Source organism: Carassius gibelio, chromosome B3 (assembly GCF_023724105.1).
Source record: "Carassius gibelio isolate Cgi1373 ecotype wild population from Czech Republic chromosome B3, carGib1.2-hapl.c, whole genome shotgun sequence".
Classification (NCBI taxonomy): domain Eukaryota; kingdom Metazoa; phylum Chordata; class Actinopteri; order Cypriniformes; family Cyprinidae; genus Carassius; species Carassius gibelio.
The window spans coordinates 33,060,651-33,081,033 of record NC_068398.1 but is presented as its reverse complement, the minus strand read 5'-3'; the positions used below and the strand labels follow the sequence as shown (position 1 = coordinate 33,081,033).

The window sequence follows — 20,383 nt, the reverse complement described above, 5'->3', positions numbered from 1 at the left end:
TGCTTTTGTTCTTAAATGGATGACAACGACAAGTGTGTTTTTGGACTTTACATCCTCTCAATATATTTGGACAATTTTTGCACAGATGCACAAACATTAAAATACATTTACAAACGCTTGATCTGTTTCACAAGCTCTCTTATAAATACTGCCACAAATAAAGAAAAACATTCAGTTTACAGTCATCTGCACTTTAAACAATATGATGAACATATGCAGAAATTCAGCAACTAAGCTAATCATTTTGACAACATCGGATAATTTCATATCTTTCATATATCTAGACAGCGTTTCGACTTTAAATATCAAGCAGTATTTACAGTATCTCAATAGCAAAACTGATATGCAGACAAAAATAGAGATATTGGTAGCCTATGCCTACAAACAACTGCGATATACGTATAATACTTCGGAAAACAACCTGTATATGAATACTGGTGGATTTAATCTAAACCAGCTTTTTATTTCCAGTTCTTTTCCTTCCAGTTATTCTTCATACCTGACTTAAGTAAAAATTTGGGAGTATGCATGTAAACACACAGATAACAAAAAAAAGAGGATCTAGTAAGATTGCCCTCTTGTGGTGATAATACAATCTAGAGGTCTTCGTCAATGCTTGTAATCGAACATCTTTCACAAGGTTTTCAACACTATAAATAGCATTCCTTTTATAACAAGCACCTTGTTCCTATAAAAACCACAGTGAGAGAGTTGCACATGACTGGGCTGCCTAAGCTGCCGACCACAGTATGCTTTTACTATCAGAGTGCATGGTTTATATTTAGACACTTTATCATCTGTACACCAGCCCGAGCAAACAGACCGGGCACTTCTCGTGGAGTCTCACAGTCTATGAATGGGATAAAGCAAAATGATAAGGCAAAATGAAGTCTTGAAGCAGGTTACAGCTCATTCTTACATCTTCTGGATCTCAAAGAGACGCACGTCTGTGTCGTACCAGATGGGCGGATCCACATTACTACAGTGAAAAAGATGGAACCATGTTAAACTCAGAAACATATCTTATTTACTTGGCTGATGAATGAAAATCCTACTCTACATTATTACTAAATGAATATTCTGTTTCTAAATAACACAGTTGGATTCAAAAACAAATAATTTTTTGGTTTGAATTGATAAAAGAAAACTGCAATGTCATACTAACCGCAGGTAAATGACTCCCCACATGTATGTGCGAAACCACATGCCAGTTCCTGCATTGGCCTGGTATTTCCTGATGAGAATGGGATGGGGCACAGGCAGCAGACCCACTAGAGTGCCATGCTGAAGAAACTTCAGGATCTCTGATTCATCCGTTAGACCCCTAATGTAAAAACATAATGTATTATTTCACAGCGGCAAACCAAACTGCATGCAGCTATCAATGACAAACTCTTCTCTTACTTGTCAATGCAGATTTTTTCCACCTGTGGCACCAGTACTTGCAACAAGCGCATGATGGTCTGCAGTGGGAGTTTGCTCTTCCAGGACAGGACCTGTAGTATAGTACATCCATTGAGTCATTTTGATTCCTCGATCAAAAGAGCTGTGCACTTACATCATAAACTGTTATTAAAACAGGTAACATGCTCATTGCATGTTGCACTAGCACAATCTATCTAATTAACCTGTTACATATGCAAATAAGAACTTTAAGGATTAATACATGTAAAATGTAAAAATTTAAATCTCGAGCCAGAGTACAGTATAAATTCTTTAAAACATGGAATAAGGCAAATGGATTATATACTAGATGACCCAAAAAAGGAAAATTCTGTCATTATTTACTCACCCTCATGTTGTTTCAAACAAAACAATACACTACAGTTTACTGTACAGCAGTAAACACTAATGTATACTGCAGTATTTATAATAGTTTATCAGTTCACTATAGTTAATACTACAGTATACTGTAGCATTCATTAACAGTGTTGTAAATATTATAATATATACAGTATACATTTATAAAACACAATTAAAAGCAACTACAGTTGAACAATGTGCTGTGAAATGTTGTAAAAGACTCATAAAAACATGTATACAAACCAAGCAAACATCAGGCAACAAACAACATGCGTCTATGGTAAAAGCTCAGTCACCCCTAGATTTTAATTTTGACTTTGGAACAGATTTAACAGAGTTAACAGATTCTAAGTTGGCAGACCCAAGAGTTTTTTTCTGGATAATATTCACATAAAAGGTAAGGGGGAGTGCGTCCATTTAAACATTTAAAAAGAAGCAAAATCACTTCTAAAGCATACTGGCAGCCAATGTAAAGATATTAACACAGGAGTAATATGTTCATATTTGCGAACACTGGTTAAAAGATTTGCACCGTATGCACCATTTGTAATCTAGATATTGAAGAGCTGTTTATTCCCAGATACTGGGAATTACAATAATCAATTCTAGAATAAATAAAAGCATGAATTGCAGTTTCAAAATGCTTAAAAGAAAGCATCTTCACTTTAGCCAATGTTCTTAATTGGTAAAAACGTGATTTGACAACTAAATTTATTTGCCTATTAAATGTAAGTGCTCTATTGAAAATGACGCACAGGTTGTTTGTTTTTTTCCACCTGATTTAACTGAAGCAGATATTTTACATTTTTAAATGTTTGGGACTTCAGAAGAGCCAAACACAATGATCTCTGTTGATGAAGTCAATGATCGTTCATTTAGATAAAAAAAAATTCAAACACATCCAGGATTTGACATCGGAAAGACAGGCGCGGAGGGATTCTACATGCATCTTATGCTACAGGGGCAAATAAAGTTGAGTATCATCTGTATAGCAGTGATAGTTCAAGCTATGATTTTCAAAAATAGAAGCTAAAGGAAGTAAAGAGATAAAGGAAAATTAATCAATAAAGCATAAAGAAAACAATAAAGGGGCCAAAATAGAGCCTTGGGGGACACCACAAGTCAGGGGGACCGACCCAGAAAAATATCGTCCAAAATTGATTGAGAAGCTTCTATTTTTCAGATATGACTGAAACCAACTAAATGCAGATAATTCCAATGCCCACAACTTGTTCTAACTGAGCAAGTATTGTTCAGAAAACACTACACTATATACCATAAATGACTATAGAATTTTTTCATGCGATGATGAAGGTCTTCTTACCCAGTCTGGCTTAGGGTTCCAGTGGCTGATGGCAGACGATGATGAGTTGGACAGACGTCTCCTTGCCATCTCTGCCTCAGTGTAGAAGACATCCTGGGGAGAAGCATTACTGTTAACACCTTCTTTTAAAGAGCTAGTGTTGAATGTGATTGTGGGCCTGCTCCTCTAACCTCACTATCTCTTCCTGAGATGGACTCTGTGTCACTGGTTCCAGCCGCAATGCTGTGTTCAGGAGTTTGTGGGGACTCTGTCGGTGGCACAGCTACCATAGTACCGTCTTCTGAAACCTGGGACTTCTCTGTCAGTTTATCGATGCCTGGAGAGAGTTAGCCTGCCTATCAAATCAACTCGCACCCAAAGTGCCACTGTCTCATAGAAACTGGTCTTATACTAATATTTATCATGCAGTACTTGTAAGCAATGAGCAAAGCTACCTGGCAGGGCAACCAGACTGGTCTTCAGAGTGCCAGGCTCAGCAGGAACAGCCGGCCGTGAGCCCTCCATGGACACCGTCTCCTGTGAGCTGGTGCGAGAAATAGCGTCTGGAGATTTCCTCTTCCTCTGCAAGGCTTTCTGAATGGTGGTGGGGTCGGAGGGCAGGTTGGCCAGCTGGTGGAAGACGTTGCGCTTCCGAATGATAGCGTACACCAAATTACAGTTACCTAATCAAAACATTACCAGAGTTGGGGTCAGGGGAAGAAATCAGTTCAGTTCAATTCAGTTTGACTTTATTCATTTCCCGAAGGCAATTTGGTTGCAGCCTACAAGGATTTCACATAAAACAACAAAACACACAATACAAAAAAACACAAGTTTCCTTCCTAAAATGTTCTGACTTTAAATTTAAAAACTTTACAGCTGAGGGGATAAATGAATGTCTAGACCTATCTGGGGTTCTATACCGATCTATACACATTTAGAGAATTAAACCAGCACAACAGTGAAAAAGACAACAGTGACTAAATATAGGATCTGTTAGAACATGCACATCAATGAAATGAATGGAAATTACTATCACTGTGTGGTATCAGCATTTGGTATTGGGGCATTTTAAAAAGTACAAGTACAAGAATACTGGAGATTAGAATTGGACCCGATATCGAGGCCAGTATCGGTGCATCCCTAATAATTTCCTAAACAAAGGCAAAAAAATGCCACTGAAAAACAATTCAAGAGATCAAATATTGTCCTTTAAAGCTGCAGTAGGGAACTTTTGACGCTCTAGCGGTTAATAAACAGAACTGCTTGCGTCTTGCCGAAGAACATTGTAGCCGGAGCTACTTCTCTCTGTTTATGTCTATGAAGAATCACAAAGGTACTGGGTTACTCCGCCGCGGTATCCCCGAAGCAATCTAAAATAGTCCGAATATAAACACTTATTATAGGTGTACCCTAGTGATTCAGGACAAGCTAAAAACACGGTTTGGAAAATGGATTCATGGTGTACTCGCTGATTATGTTCATTTTTATACATTTTGAACACAACCAAAGTTAAGGACCGCAGCTCTGATTGGTTGTTTTTTACCGGGAGTGCATGACTTTCTGCAAATGGCAATAGGACCACTGGGAGGAGCCAGAGGAGCTTGATTTTTTCACAGATTATCTGTCTCATATTCTTCTGTCAGGACATAATGACAGGTTTAATAAATATGTAAAAAATATTTCTTTACAAAAGTTCCCTACAGCACCTTTAATGGAAAGGTTTATTATCAAGATTGAGTCATCTTTATCTTATAGCACCAGACAACGAGATTTACATTAATAATTTGCAAACGTACCACATGGACCTACATTAACACATTTGGCAGAAAGGCAAGAGAATGTCTAAAACTCTAAATCTGGCAAAGATGAACGAGAGTGTCGATCTTACCATCGAACTGGTACTGAATGATATTATTGAAGGCCTCCAGCAAGAAGAAGACCAGATGGTGGTTTTGAGGTGCAGAAAACAGGAACCAGTTAGTGGAGAACGCCTCCAGGAGATGAAGGAGCTTGTTGGCCGCAACCATGGAAAGACTCTTCAGGTAGGGAGACACTAAACAAGAACACAGTATTATGTGCTTGACTGTCAGAAACCAAACTACACAGATGAACATTTTTGTACAGTAATCATTAGTTTGACATTAATCTGACTATTCCATTTCAAATAAAGCCATTTTTGATCTCAGGAAACCAACTGGACTTGTTATCTTTGATGAAAATGGCCTCACCCTAAATGGAATAAATCATTTAGTCTCTAACCAAATGAAAAGTGTCACCTCCAGTATTGTTTTTTTTTTCTTGCGTAACAACGGATTACAATCTGAATCCTAGTAAAGCCCTATGCAAACTCAGATACTCTTAATACTCACCATTCACCACAATAGTGAGCAGGCAGTCATAGAGAGGCTGTAAACGCTGATGGCCACTGGTTATTATCTTGTGGAAAACCTTCAGACATAACCGGTTTTTAGAGGTTTAAAACAACGGTAGAGTCAGACACAAGACCAGACACTTTCATGTGAATTGTAAAACTGATGCAGACATGCATCTCACCACAATGAGCAGATCGGCGTGTGTGCCCGTGAACACAGGGATGTCCATAGTGACATGAAGCGAGTACGGCTTGTTCAGGCGCACACCGAAGTTCCTCTCTCCACTCAGCAGCAGCAGAATGAAGACGCCGATGTGCATGAGACCGACCCGTGCTGAAGTTCAACAACATCAAGAGATCATAACAAACTGACATGTCATTTACATAGAGATCTTAAAAGGTACAGTAAAATAAACATTTTAAGTGGTTTTCAGGGGGAAAAAACAACAACAAAGTGTCACCCTTAAAGGAAAACTCCACCTTTTTTACATATTCCACTATGTTCTTCCCTCAACTTAGGCGAGCTGACATGTACCTCTCCCATCTCAGTGCATGCACTCGATTGCTGTAGTGCGCAGCGCCACTATGTTAGTGTTTTGCTTAGTACCATCCATTCCTTAGGATCCAAACAGGGATGAATTTAAAAGCTACCAAACACTTCCATGTTTTCCCTGTTTAAAGACAGTTACATGAGTAGTTACACGAGTAAGTATGGTGACTCAAAATAAACAGTGGCGATTTCCTAAGGCGATTTCCGCAACTCTTTGACCTCAGCACAGTAATATCAAACTCCTCACATTGGTTGTATTGACAGAAATTAGAGGGAGAGTTTTCAGGAGTGATGATATTACTGAGGTAGAAGTGCTGTCGTAGTACACTTACTCATGTAACTACTCATGCAACCGTCTTTAAACCATGGAAGTGTTTAGTAGCTTCTAAATTCATCCCTGTTTGGATCCTAAGGAATGAATTGTGCTAAGCTAAATGCTATCATAGTGGCACTGCGCTACAGCGATTGAGTTGAGGGAAGAACATAGTGGAATATGGAAAAAAGGGTGACGTTTTCCAGTAAAGGAATAGTTCATCCCAAAATAAAAATTCTGTCATTTATTCCCCCTTATTCATGATTTTTAGAGATTTTTGTCCACCCACTGAAAGCCCATTCTGCCAAAATTGTACAACTTCAAAATGTTCATTAAAGTGTCCCTATTATGGATTTTTGAAAGTTACCTTTCATGCAGTGTGTAACACAGCTCTAAGTGAATGAAAAAATCCTGCAAAGTTTTAAATCTGAAAGTGCACCGTGTATAATTGACGTCAGCATGAAACATTAGCATATTGCCCATCCACTTGTTGGTCTTTTCGCTTTGGTCTGAATGAAAATGCAAATTCATTCTTTGCCACTAGATCCTGCTTTTGGAGCAGTAAAAATTGCTGTTACCCCGGTAACGCTGTAAACAAAGCAGCACTGCGCTCACAAACGCTGCTTTATCAGACATTACAGGCTCATGATGACATTAAAATGAGACTATTCAACCAATCACCGCAGATTAGCGTCACGCAAAGGAGGGGTTTGGAAAAATGAATCTTTAAGCGAATTGTTTGGGAGTTGTTGAGCAAGTAAGGTAAAAATAAATACATATTATAAGACAATGAAAGTGTTCTTTGACTTTGCATGCATGTCAATCTGTTGTTGGGGACTCCCAAAACCAAAATATGAAGCCTTCATTACCCATAATGGGGCACTTTATGGGTTTGGAAAGACATGAAGGGTGAGTAAATGACCGAATTAGAATTTTTTTGGGTGAACTATGTCTTTAAAATCTTCCATTTGGTACTCTTACATTGGTCGGCTCGGGCATCGTTCAGGTAATACAGGATCGGCACTAATATGTCCAACACATCGCTGCTCTTCAGCACAAAGTACAGGAATTTCTGCAAGAGGAAATAGAGTATGTGTGAATTTTCCCCATCATTATTAAAAGACGACTGTATTTAAGCACCTAATCTCTTACTTTGTTGAAGTCACACAGTTTCCAGAAGAGGACCAGCAGTTCCTGATGAAACTGGATCTTTTTGGTTGAGTTGGGCAGGTATGTTTGAGTCAGTGGGTTGGTCAGCAGGCGCGCCAAACCTTTCAGCACGAAGTCGTAATCCTGCAGACACAAGGAAACAGCTCAAACATCAAGAGAAAAATGCAGTTTCTTCTTATTTTCTTGACATATGCTAAAAAAAGGCTCTCCATACCTCCTCCCTGTGAATTCTGGACAGGTAATTCACAAACAGGTTATTCGGACCAACAGACTACCAATAAAAAGAAAAAAAGAAGGTATTGCTCACACAACGACCATTGGACTGTTATTATTCACTTGACTTGTATTGACATTCGCTGTACTTGAGTGGATGTTGTGTACACTACGGGGTGTGGTAGTGTGCTTACATCCTGGTCTTCCATGCTGGAGGGGGAGGGTGGGCGGTACGGCTGTCCGCCCTCGTGCTCCAGAGTCACTATGAGGATCTGCACGGCCTGCTCCACCAGCTGCTCGCGGTAGTCAGAGAAGAGCAGGTGGTTGTAGGGGATCCCGTAGCCCACCGGGTCGTATGCGCACACCACGTTCAGCAGCGAGGTGAAGAGAGGCAGAGCGTGTCTGAAACAATGTTCACAGCATTCTTGTCTTCATTTACATTTTTAATTCAAACATTATTTGCCATGTTTGATCAAAAAAAAGACAAAATATATGCCAAAAGGGTAAGAAATTCTTGTGACAGTTAACATGTACTTGTTAACTTGTATATGTTTTTTTATTAAAATGAATATATATATATATATTTTTCTTCTCAAGTAAATGTAGGCTGTCTTTTAGATATTTAAACTAGAAATTAATTCAAACATGTTTATTAAGAAAATATTTTTTTATTTTGCAGTGAAGGAAGAGAGGAAATATTACAAAACGGTTTAGGTTTGCATACTGAAAAATCTATAAAAATTAAATGAGTTTTCTTAAAAACAAGACAAAATACATGCAAATGGGTTAAGTGAAATATTCTTGTTTTCCCTTTGATTTTTTATCAACAAGAAGGTTTTTTTTAGCATACATGTTTTATACATTTTCCTGAAGACAAGACCTGGATGTTACAAGGATGTGCCCAAATCAAAAGCGCCCACACTGAAGTTAACAGACTAGCGTTTAATACTCAGGATTAGAGGTTTAACTTAGCAAACAGCGCTAGGAAGTCTCCGGGTGTTTAGTTGGGGAGTGTTGTGTTTGCACTCTCGTCTACAGAGACTGACCTGTTTTCAGTGGAACAGAAGAAGGTGACCCAGGGGTTGAGGATACAGTTTTCAGATGTTGGCGGCAGGTACATGGCCTCTGAGAAACAGGTGAGCAGTAACCTCAACAGCTCAGTCCTGTAAACACACCACACACAGAGGAATGAAACACATTTAAACTACTCATCTGATCTCTAAATGAGTGATCTGAATCTGGAGTTTGGGTGGAAAACAGGTGCAGGCTTAAGTGTCTTGTGTGGTTACTGATTGAAAGGTCACCATGGAAGCTCAAATAAACTCATGCGGCTGTGGGAACGGAGACTGCCGCTCTTCTCGCGGCTCTCACCTGTTGATATCGTGGATGTAGTTGAGCGGAGGCGACTGAGCGAAACCCACTCCAGCCTCCCAGATGTACTCACAGCTGTCCAGGGACTGCATGTCCTCAACCGAGTCCTGTACATGAGAAACAGACACTCAAGCTGAGACTGAAATTACTGTAACTGCATGGGACTAATTACCAAAACTGACATATTGTAAATTCTTTATTAAGTGGTTAACCGGTTACCGTTCCAGGTTGAGTAAAACTGACACACTTATTTTTAAATAAACACTAACCCCCCTAGGGTTAAATAAACACTAACCCCCCTCACCTCTCAAGCCCTTCACTGTACACTCTAATATATTTAGGCCTAAATTGCATATCCATTTGGATGGAACTCAACTTGATACGATGCATATTTGTCAGCCATAAACGAAAAAGTTAATAAGATAAATATCTACACAGCACAGTTTTATTAACTATTTGCATCTATTTGTTTGGATTTAAAATAATCATATCTTCAAAACGGATTGATTTAATTCGTTTTAACAGTTATTCAAAATGTTTCAAACAGCATAAATCTGCTCTAGAAAGACTAGAATAATTCAGTTAAAAAGTATGGACATTGTTCAAATATGGCTAGCTGTGAAACAAGCAATAGTCAATTAGTTGAAATGTATGAGATGTAAACAAATTTGACTTATTGATTTCAAATACATAAACCTTATTAACTGGTTATTTAAACCACATTCAATTCATTAGTTCTGTTGCAGAAGTTTTTGTTGTTGTTGTTGTAAATGTCTCATTTACATTTACATTTAGTCATTTAGAAGATGCTTTACTAATAAATAAAATGATGAAATGATGAAGAAAAGAGAATGCTAGTGTTAGAGGTTCAAGTGTAGATAGAAGAGATATGTTTTAGCTGTTTAGCCATCTCTTTATATATTATATATTCCACACACACAGAGATATATATACTGTATAAAGAGAAAACACATCTCTTCCATCTACACCAAACAAATTTAACATAAGACAACAACATAAAGCATGAAATAAATAAGAGCAGGTAAAAGGTGAAAGAAATGCATGTGCCTTGTTAAAGTCTTCATTCCCCTTAATTTCTTTCATGCTTTGTTATGTTGTTGCCTTATGTTAAATTTGTTTCAATTACTTTTCCCCCCACATCATCCAACACTCCATCCACCACCCTTTTTTTTTTTTTTTTTTTTTTTTTTTTTTTTACATTTTTGCAAATTTACTTTAAAAAAAAAAAATTTAAATAAAAAAAAAGAAATTAATGATTCCATTGCATAAGTATTCTAAGGAAGTTTAAATTTAGCTCAGGAGCATTCAGAGCATTTGAAATGAGCAATCTCAGACTGGGCAGAAGGTTCATCTTCCAACAGGACAGTGTCCCTAAACACACAGCAAGAGTGGCTTATAGACAACTCTATGAATGTCCTTAAGTGGCCCAGCCACAGCTTGAGCTTGATCCCAATCAAACATTTCTGGAGAAACCTGAAAATGTGCATCTGCCCCCATCCAGCCTGACAGAGCTTGAGAAGTGAAGAGAAGAGGAGAATATTACTGCCAAATGCTGATGTATAAAGCTTGTCGCATCATACCCAAAAAGACTTGAGACTGTAAAGGTGCTTCAGCTAAATATTTAGTTAAGGGTATGAATACTTATGCAATGTACATATTTATATTTATATATAATGTATGTATGTACTCACAGGTCTTCCTTTCTTGTGGCTCTGAACAGTGAAGTCTGGACAGAAGAGTAAGTCAGCCACAGCCAGTAAGAGAGACTCTGCCAGCGGACGAGCGCCTTCATCTTCATCCTCCATATCATCCATCTGTGCAGCGACAAGGGTAAACAAATCACTAAAAAATCCTACTACTTCACTTACTCTTATTTTTAACATGTAATTATTATTTTACTTATAATGTATGTTTATTTCAGTTATAAAAATTATTTTAAAGATAATTTTAAAATCTGACAATGTAGAAAGGGATGTAAATGATTTTTTAGCAATTTAGGTTTCTCTTAGAGCAAATCCACAACTAGGGCATAAAAATGAATAAATATGCTTGTGTTGAATATACAGCATCAGCTTTGCTGAAAGAAATTCATTTGAGTGTGTTTCATAATCCTACACTGCTATTTTTAAATGCACTTAAGCACAAGCTGTAAGTCACACTGCTGAATATGGGCCAGGTTTGAAGGTGAGTAGCAAGCACTCAGTGGGTATTATTTAGTGGTCCTCCTCACCCCCGCTCTGCCAGCGCCAGGGATGGTGGACCAGAAGAAGCCTCTCCAGTCCTGGTCCTCAAAGATGTAGGGCAGGGTCCGAGAGAGCATACGAGTGCAGTTCAGCACGATCTGTTTCTCCTTCTCTGTGGGGCAGCCGGACTCAGCTCCCTGAACCAACTTCTCCACCGCCTGGGGGAATACACACATACACTCATGACCAAACACACAGAAGACAGTATGGACATGAACACATACACACCTAAAACATGTCAAAATATCAGAATGTCCAGTTTTTGAGTCTTCAAGTTTATCGATACTGTGGCTGAATGAATCCAGAAAGTAGATCAGGAGGTCAAAATCAAAATAATAATAGGATATAGATATGTGTACATATACTGTATACTCAAACGTGCACGTACACATTCACCTAGATACAAATATATTCACATAAAATACAAATTTATATTTATTTCTTTTAAAAGAAAAAGAGAGAGCCTAAATGTACACCTTATATTGGTTAAAATAAAGGTCCAATCATTAAAAAAAAAAATATATATATATATATATATATATATAGGATGAGGATATTATATTTGATAAAAAAAAAAAAAACTATGTTGAATATGTCAAATGAATCATATTAACTATGAATATGATCCACTAACGTTTGGATTCAAAAGTTTGGAGTTGGTAAGAATTATTATTATTTTTAATAATGTTTTTAAAAGATGTCTCTTTTGCTCAACAAATGTAATCATTTATTTAATCACTGATAAATATTATTACAATTTAAAGTAACAGTTTATTAAATCTATTGTAAATTGTTATTTATTCCTGTGATGCAAAGCTGAATTTCCAGCATCATTACTCCAGTGTCACATCATCCTTCAGAAATCATTAATATGCAGATTTGGCTGCTAAAGAAATATTTCTGATTATTATCAGTGCTGCTTAATATTAAAAAAAAAAAGTAATACTTTTTAAAGGATTCTTTGATGGACAAAAAAACTAACTAAAATCTTTAAAGTCTATAAAGTATCCTAGCTACTTTTTTTTTAATTACATTCCCTTTGATGTCTTTTGTTATTCAGATAAGTGTTAAATACATTCGGGCCCACCGTGAAACTAAACAGAGCACATGTGTACACAAGTTAAATCATTTTTAAATTCTGTTACACAATATAATCTCTTTACTTATGGTCTGATGTCATGCTTTTATTCCTTGAGTACACAGTAAAGCAACACGTCTCTCTTTCTCTTTTTTGCAAACTCCTCTGGCAGGATGCGCACTTGAAGACTATGAAGATTTCTAATCAGGTTTCCTTTCTGATGGACAGCCTTAAACAGGAAGTCCAGGGACTGAGACAGGAAGGGAAAACACCAGCTGTTTCCTGTCTCACCGACAACTTTAAACTCATGCAATCAGTGCCTGTTACCGATGAGGCACTTTCTCTAATGACTGAATGTTAGTGCTGCACGTATGTAACAGGTGTCATGTTTCAGCACTGAATGCTACCTTGTAACACAGTGTTGCCAGATTGGAGGGGGACTCCTCCCGGACGGCTCGGATCTCAGCGGCGGGGAGCAGGGCGAACACGTCCTGCACGCTGGTAGCAGTATCAGCCCAGAACTGATCCCAGAACGCGTCATCGGTGGCCTCCACGGGCTAGGGGTGGGTGAGGAGGATAAGGTTTTTAATGCATATGTAAATCCTTTTAACACACACTAGAACGAAGCAACAGCTGGGCTGATCTACACATCAATATTTAATCACCAGTAAAAAATAACAAAGCACCCACGTTAACCCTGCAGAGGACATGAAACAGTTCATCATTTCATATTTTCAGTTAAAATCATGTTTAAAAATGACAATCAGGACGTGACATGGTATTATCCTCTAAAAACTGATTTAAACAACATTTGACTGATATTTATGATTATCATACACACAGGTTTGTGAGCTCATTCTGACTGAGTGACTATAAAGAATATTTTTAAATAAAATATTTCATTTCTCAACGACCTCTATACACTTATTATTACGATATATTTGGATGAATTGATAATTAAAAAACGACGTCACGTCAAGAGGGGCGGGATCTAACTGTAACATACCTCATTATTTCATTTGATCATTTCTACACACACATATATATATATATATATATATATATATATATATATATATATATATATATATATATATAAATTAAAAGCAAGCAAACAAACTAACAACAACAACAAAAAACTCAAATAAATGGTATAAAACAAGATATACAGCTTTAGTTTTAATTTATTTAGAGAGTTTTATCCTGAAACCAACGGGAAATAAAATTTACATAAAATACAGTTATATTAAATCATATGTTCTCACATGCAGTTAAGCTCTACGTAAATTCATTTTGTTTTAAAAATGTTTAGCGGTTACTACATTTTCACATAGATTAAAAAATAAAATAAAATAAATAACACTGTTTATTGTTATTACGCTAACATTAAAATAAAAAAATAAAAATAAAAAATGAAATCGTTCCATATGAATGAGGAACATAACGCAGATGTTTACATCTGCAGATAAACACATGACACCTGCACAGCTGTCTTATTATGGGCGAACACAAGCATCGTTATTCTGATTTAAATACCATGACCATCGCAGTCATACCCAGTGTATGATGAAGACTAAATTCTGATTGTATTATCCTGATTTTGTGAGATGTGAGGTGCTGCAGAGGTCTGGAGTGAGGCGCAGTCTCCATCTGGAAACACATAGGCTCCTAATAACAGCCTCGAGTAACAGCCAAGACACAAACCTGTGTTTTCGTGGTCAGCTGGATCACCGCCTTCCTGAAATTCAGCTTCGAGTCCGTATTTCCCATTTTTCCTGATATGTTGGTTTAATGATGAGGCTCTGCTCTAATCCCCGTCACCACCTCCTCTGCGTGTGTCATCTGCGGAGGCGGCGGAGCTGCGCTAAATCCGCACACTTCCGGGATGAGGATCTGATAAATAAACCTACTATGGTCAAGGCTGACTCCTGAATATTAATTAGGCGGTGTGACGTCAAGGTAATAGGCGTAACGGATTGGCTTAACGGCAGAGCGACATGAAGCGAGTCTAGCGGCCCTCAGCTCAGTCTGTGAATTAATGAAGCGTTGATAATGCAGCAGGGCTGACTCTTCAATATTACTAAATATATTTATTAGGTTGCGTAACTAGACGCCTAAGAAAAGTTACCAAGCAACGACAATCTGCTCAAATTAATATTCATAAGCCAGGCCTCTGCCTAAATTACCATAGTAGGATTAATAAATTCCAAACGCAGTTGCTAGGAAAACACTGTTTAGCTAATTCACCCTTAGAATATTTTACTTTTCACAGACATCCATATGGATTGGACAAGGAACAAAAAATCTAATGCAGTCTCATGAAAACCAACGCATTTATACATTTTAATTATCAAACATTTAGTCATTTAGCCTTTAAATGAAACATCAGTTGTCATAAATGTGTTCAGCTAATATTATACTGGGTCTTTTTGTAAGTCAGAGAGACACACGGACTTAATTTAATTTGACTAATTCTAATGGCTAAATTCCATATACATAAAAAACAAAGCATACTTTTTAGCGTTTAAAAAAGTAATTTATTGTTGAATCAATCTTGCCCTAAAAAATTATGAATTAAAATAAAATACTTGTTTGTGTGTGTGTGTGTGTGTGTGTGTGTGTGTGTAAATAACGACAACAAAAAAGACTGAACACGCATGTATTTCCGTTAATGTCTTTATGTAATAGTAGCGTAAATATCTTCCTTTAGCAAATTGTTGTTTCTGATTATACTTGTTTTATCCATGTGCATTATTTTCAATAATTTAAAGAAGCAGCTAAGTGAATAAATACGGGTAAAGCTGAATGGGTGTCGAACCAGATAAAAATCAAATATATTTTCTTGAGCAGAAGCGCTGTGGGCATCGGACGTGACGTCATCGCACAACCAGCCAATCCCGCGCCGCCCTCGTGTTTACAGTCATGTCCGCGCATGCGCACTAGCATGTAAATAACAGCAACCGCGGTGGTGTGTTCGGTGTCGCGCAGGCTCATCAAACAGACGAACAATCGGTTTATATTTACAGAGAACGTTATTATATCTGCTTCGTTAATGAATGTTAGTCTGGAAGAAGAAGTATTTAAAGCGTTAAATTAGTAGAAAAGGACGCGTGAATTTGTGAAAGTGTCAGTTAGCACGCAGCGATGACAGAGGCTAGCCGGAGGAGTTAGAGTTCGACACATTTATCACCGTAGAATCAACTAAATACGACTTTCACTTATTTCGATTTATAATCGTCTCATTACTAATTCATAAACCCGCTTTCAGTGGGACGGGGATGAGAGTATTTAGTGTCTAAACGTGTTGTGTTTTATTGAGTGTAGCATGACACAGCAGGTTGTTGATCAGAGAAACACAGCTGATCCAGCAACGAATGAGGCTCAGTAAAACACTCACACACTCAAGACCAGCATTCAAGACCCTTAATCTGCTGTGGGAGTCGCAGAAATGCTTACAGAAAACAGGTGAGTCAACAAACTGCTGATGCATTTCTTCATCATAATAAACCAACATGTCTATATGATTCACAGAGGGGCAATTTTAGGTTTAGAGACAGATTGTGAAAAAGTGGTATGCGCTAGAATGTTCATTGTTACAACAAATATAATACAGTATACATAATAGTATGTGAAAAACATAAATATGGTTATACACAATGATTAAAGTGTAAGTGTGTGCCATCAGTGTTAATAAGCTGCTTTAGTACTGTGTTGACAATCTTTAACCTGTAATGATGCTGTAAAGGAAACGTCAGCGCGCTGAAGGAGATGATGAAGATGCTCAGATGCCTCAGGCCAAACGACTGAGTTCAGCCCTCCAGAGCTCAGAGACGGGGAGAGAGTCCTGGGAGTCTGAGGTAGGGAACGCAGTCAACAACACACCAATACACTTCTTGAGCCCCGTTCACACTATCAGCCACTTTTGTCTGGCGAAGAGGTTGCTAGTGGGCGTCCTCAATACTGTTTGCCTTGACAGTGAATCAGGTTTCTTCCCGCTAAGCACAAACATTTTGGAGGCAAAATACTACATATAATCTACATCTAAAATGAAATCCGTACATGCAAACAAAAATGAATAAGAACCAGAGCATACTTTCTTCCATTGCTTATGTTTATCTACGTTGTTGAGAGGAGGAAGGTCACAGGAGCTCTATCTTCTTTCCTATTGGCTGTTGCTCCAAAAGTCGCTCTTCATTTGCATTAAGTTGAAGTTGCGTCGCCGGAAATCACCAGCTGAAATGAATGGGATTGTGTTGCTCTCCTGTTGTGTGTCTCTTGTTGTGTGAACGGGGCTTTATCATTTAACTGCACCCAACTTACTGTTTTGTCTTATTGCTGTCTTCGGAAGTGGTTAGCCAGTTATGATGAGGCTGGAATATAATGGGATGAAGTATTTAAAAGCCGTTTCTGGCTTTGTGTAGCTCCTGCCACTCTGCATCTTCTTCAAAAACAGGGTTTCTGAGGTGATGACAAGCTAAAATCATCACAATGAAAAGAACCAAGGACTTGAGTTGAATTACTGAAATAAATGAACTTCTCCATGACTTTCTAATTTATTGAGATGCACCTGTATATTTCTGAAGGTGCTGTTGACTTGAACTTTTCCCCAGATGTCCACAACAACCCAAGTAATCCATACAAAGAAAACAAAACAAATAAATTCAGAAATTAAGTGAAGTGTAATAAAATTTGATGACACCAGGGGAAAAAAAAAACTACTGAAATCGATTTAATAATGTGCAGAAAGCCTTTGTTGGTAATGACAGCTTCGAGACGCCTCCCGTGGGAAGAAACTAGTCACATGTATTGCTCGGATGTGATTAGGGTCTTTCTTTCTCACAGTCTTCAAATCATGAAGATTATGTGAGCCTCTTCTATAATCTCTGACCTGTAGTTCTTACTTTCTATTTGAAGTCAGGTGATTGGCTGGCCATTCTAGCAGCTTTCTTTTCTTTCTCTGAAACCAATCGAGAGGTTTGTTGACTGTTGAAACGTCTGCCCTTGTTTCATCTTCTTCATCCTGGTACTGTAGGTGGGGGGACTGAACCAGCTAATATTAATTTCCACTGACTAGAGGCAGGATTGCTTTCTAAATACTGATAGATTTCAGCTTGTGTCTTGGCTTTCCATGCCTTTTTGCACCTCCCTTTCTTCACGTGTTCAGTACTTTTTCCCTGCGTCATTGCATTTTATTACACAACTTAATTTCTGCACTTATGTGTTTTGGTTGACTTTGTATGCAAGGATTACTTGGGTTGTTACTGACACCTGGTGAATATTATACGGCTACAGCACCTTTAGAAATATATTTACTGAGAAAAATGGTCACAGGTTCAATACTTATTTTTATTTGTCATTTTTAAAACGTTGAAATGACTGAGATATGAACTTCTCTCAGGGGTACTCCAAGTAAATACTTTACTTCTAAAGGCTGACAGAAACTCTCAGTGTTAGAAAGATACGACTCAAGTTCACCGGTCATTTCCATCTGATCTAAACAGTTTGAGTTACACATTTTCTGAATCTTGTCTGAATGGTACAAAGGGAGTTTTTCTGACCGCTCCAGGGCTGTTGTTTCTTGAATCCCCTCTCACTGATGATCTTGATCATGTGATGCAGTCTTCCAGTAGCGAGAGCAGTTGGATCAGCAGTCCGGATCGCGCCGCGGGGAGCAGCAGCAGCGGAGTGGATGTTCTCGGACCCCACGCCGGCCCCGGCCCCGGCCCCGGCCCCGGCCCCGGCCCCTGCAGTCCCCACAGTGCCTCCAAGCAGTCGGACCCCGGGGACCTGCTGTCCTACCAGCACATCAACCGTGTCCTGAGGGAAGCCCATTTCCAAAGCTTACAGAGCCGGGCTCAATCCAAGCACAGGTGACTCTCAGGGACAGACAAACCCCGTAGAGACCAGGGTAAAACTTCTTCATCTCCATCCTCACTCAAACCTGCTCCTACTTTCTAGATCTCTCTGCTAAAGCTCGTGTTATGTTCATATTTTATTGGATGGAAATAAAAATGCCCTGGTACTGTAAGCTCTCCGACTAACTAGAGCACAAAAGTGCTCATTGTAAGCAATAACGGCTTGACTATGATGCAAACTTTTGTGACTTTCACACTGTGTACGTTTCTTCTGAAAACAGCTCTATTGAGAATTAAGATGCAGTTTAGTGGGGATTTGCACTTGATCTGATATTGATGTGGAGCATATAGCAATCCAGCTGAGCACATTTAGACGGGAGGCGTAAATATTCCCATGCACCTCTGATTAGTGAACTCCATTGCAGTTCTGTCACTAATGCAGTCGAGTTAATATCAAAGACTGCGCTGATGGGCGGATCTGGAACATGTCTTTGTCATCTGCCGGATCTCTTTCCTCCCAAACCATCACTGAAGCTGGTCGCTCGTCCAGGCATCAGGCCTTCGAAGCCCTGCGGAGGTTTTCTTGTGTGCTAGTCAAAATTCTGCATTTTAAAGAGTGTGGTTTATTTTACTATACCTTTTTGTATTGAAAGATGTACATTGCATTTTACATTCAGATCATCTACATTTCTAAATAAAGATGGATGTTCTTAAGCAAACCTGTGTCGTTAATCTGTGTGATCTGTAGAATAACATCAGGAAGATAAAGCCTGTAAAAGTGATATGTCCATGTTTTCAAAAGAAAAAAAATCTCAGTTAAATGCTACAGTACACTACCAGTAATCCTGAACTGAGATCTAGCATTTAGAGAAGTTACAGAGTCCTAAAACCTAAAAAGAGTAGTCTGGTTTGTTTATTTATTTTTTTCTGGGTAAAATGCCTGAAATAAGGTCTGTGGTTAACACAAGTTCAGGATATTTTCAAGTATTATTCTACAATATAAAATACATCTGTATTAGCCCTGTAATTATTATTTTTTTTGTCTTGTCTTGAAAAAGACTAACAAGTTAACAATTGTCTAAATGTCCTCACACCTCACACTCAGTCCAGTTTTACAGCCTTATTTTACCTCAAACCTTCATAGATTTTAAAGAAAGATGAAAAGATTTGTCGTCTTCATAGTGGTGACTAATATAACTTTAGCTTTTTAAAGTTCTACCATCTGACATTAAACCCATAGAGAATCTGTACATTTTAATAAATAAAAAAGAATTAATGATATAACAAACTGTTATATAACCTTATTATTTTTAGCATCAATATGACCAGGTCATACATACAAGATGGCATTCATTAATTCAAACTTATTGAAAGGGGAAGAGAAGCCAGTTTGTGATTGAATATAAGGATTTCTTGAGTGTAACACATTTGATAAAATGTCTGTTTTTGAATGGTATTTGATAGGTATTTTTATTATGGAATCATTTTTAACTGAAAAATTCTGAATTATAGGCATGCATATATACATGTAATTATATGACATTGTAATCATAATATTTCATAATACTTTTGGAGATCATTTGAAATATTGATTTAATGGCATATATTTAGATTATCTTTAACAAAATGTGTAAAAAAAAAATATATATATATATATATATATATACACCGTGAGGTGAGGCATTGTACTGTCATTTCTGATTTGATTGCCACTTTTTGAAATTACTTAGGAAAACAACTCGAGTACAGATTATCTTTGTCTTTAGGTCTGATTTTCAAACAGATTTTGTTTTCATATGTGAAATGAATGAAAAAGTGGGCAGTCAAAGTTGAGCTCTGTTATACGTGGCTGCTCTGCTTTATTCTCCTACCTTTATATTCCTGCATTAGCACATGCGTGCAATAACTGACAGGCAAGGGGAAAAAAACGTCCTTTTACTGGATGTGTCGTGAATTACAGCTCAGTGCCATTAATGAGAGATGACCTGTGCTTCAAGGAGTTGTGGGAAAAGGTCACTTTAATTAGAGCACTACATGTCCTTGTCACATTGCGCTGCATAACAGATTACATGTATTAATTTGTCTCTGG

General features: G+C 37.9%; 2 protein-coding genes across 2 annotated transcripts; one reads left to right on the top strand and one right to left on the bottom strand.

Annotated features, from left to right (window-relative positions):
• Positions 1-33: 33 nt before the first annotated feature.
• On the bottom strand, positions 34-14,321 carry hid1a (HID1 domain containing a). Its single transcript, XM_052552193.1, has 19 exons — positions 14,144-14,321; positions 12,847-12,996; positions 11,349-11,519; positions 10,810-10,932; positions 9,098-9,204; positions 8,773-8,889; positions 7,921-8,128; positions 7,728-7,784; positions 7,496-7,636; positions 7,325-7,415; positions 5,663-5,814; positions 5,479-5,557; positions 4,998-5,162; positions 3,562-3,789; positions 3,298-3,443; positions 3,128-3,220; positions 1,405-1,496; positions 1,166-1,324; positions 34-979 (listed from the first exon to the last, which is right to left on the bottom strand). The coding sequence occupies exons 1-19, from the start codon at positions 14,207-14,209 to the stop codon at positions 916-918; spliced, it is 2,409 nt and encodes an 802-aa protein (XP_052408153.1). The 5' UTR covers positions 14,210-14,321; the 3' UTR covers positions 34-915.
• Positions 14,322-15,369: 1,048 nt separating this feature from the next.
• LOC127953843 (protein FAM104A) lies at positions 15,370-19,013 on the top strand. Its single transcript, XM_052553177.1, has 3 exons — positions 15,370-15,904; positions 16,185-16,296; positions 18,059-19,013. The coding sequence occupies exons 1-3, from the start codon at positions 15,888-15,890 to the stop codon at positions 18,311-18,313; spliced, it is 384 nt and encodes a 127-aa protein (XP_052409137.1). The 5' UTR covers positions 15,370-15,887; the 3' UTR covers positions 18,314-19,013.
• The last annotated feature ends 1,370 nt before the right edge of the window (positions 19,014-20,383 follow it).

What these genes read in the sequence shown, in the direction of transcription:
- hid1a (XM_052552193.1), bottom strand. Translation starts at nt 14,209, where the DNA reads ATGGGAAATACGGACTCGAAGCTGAATTTCAGGAAGGCGGTGATCCAG. An exon ending in TACATCCACGATATCAACAG is followed by an intron (nt 8,890 to 9,097) that starts GTGAGAGCCGCG and finishes GTGTGTTTACAG; the next exon opens with GACTGAGCTGTTGAGGTTAC. An exon ending in CATTCAGTACCAGTTCGATG is followed by an intron (nt 3,790 to 4,997) that starts GTAAGATCGACA and finishes TGTTTTGATTAG; the next exon opens with GTAACTGTAATTTGGTGTAC.
- LOC127953843 (XM_052553177.1), top strand. An exon ending in GAGAGTCCTGGGAGTCTGAG is followed by an intron (nt 16,297 to 18,058) that starts GTAGGGAACGCA and finishes CATGTGATGCAG; the next exon opens with TCTTCCAGTAGCGAGAGCAG.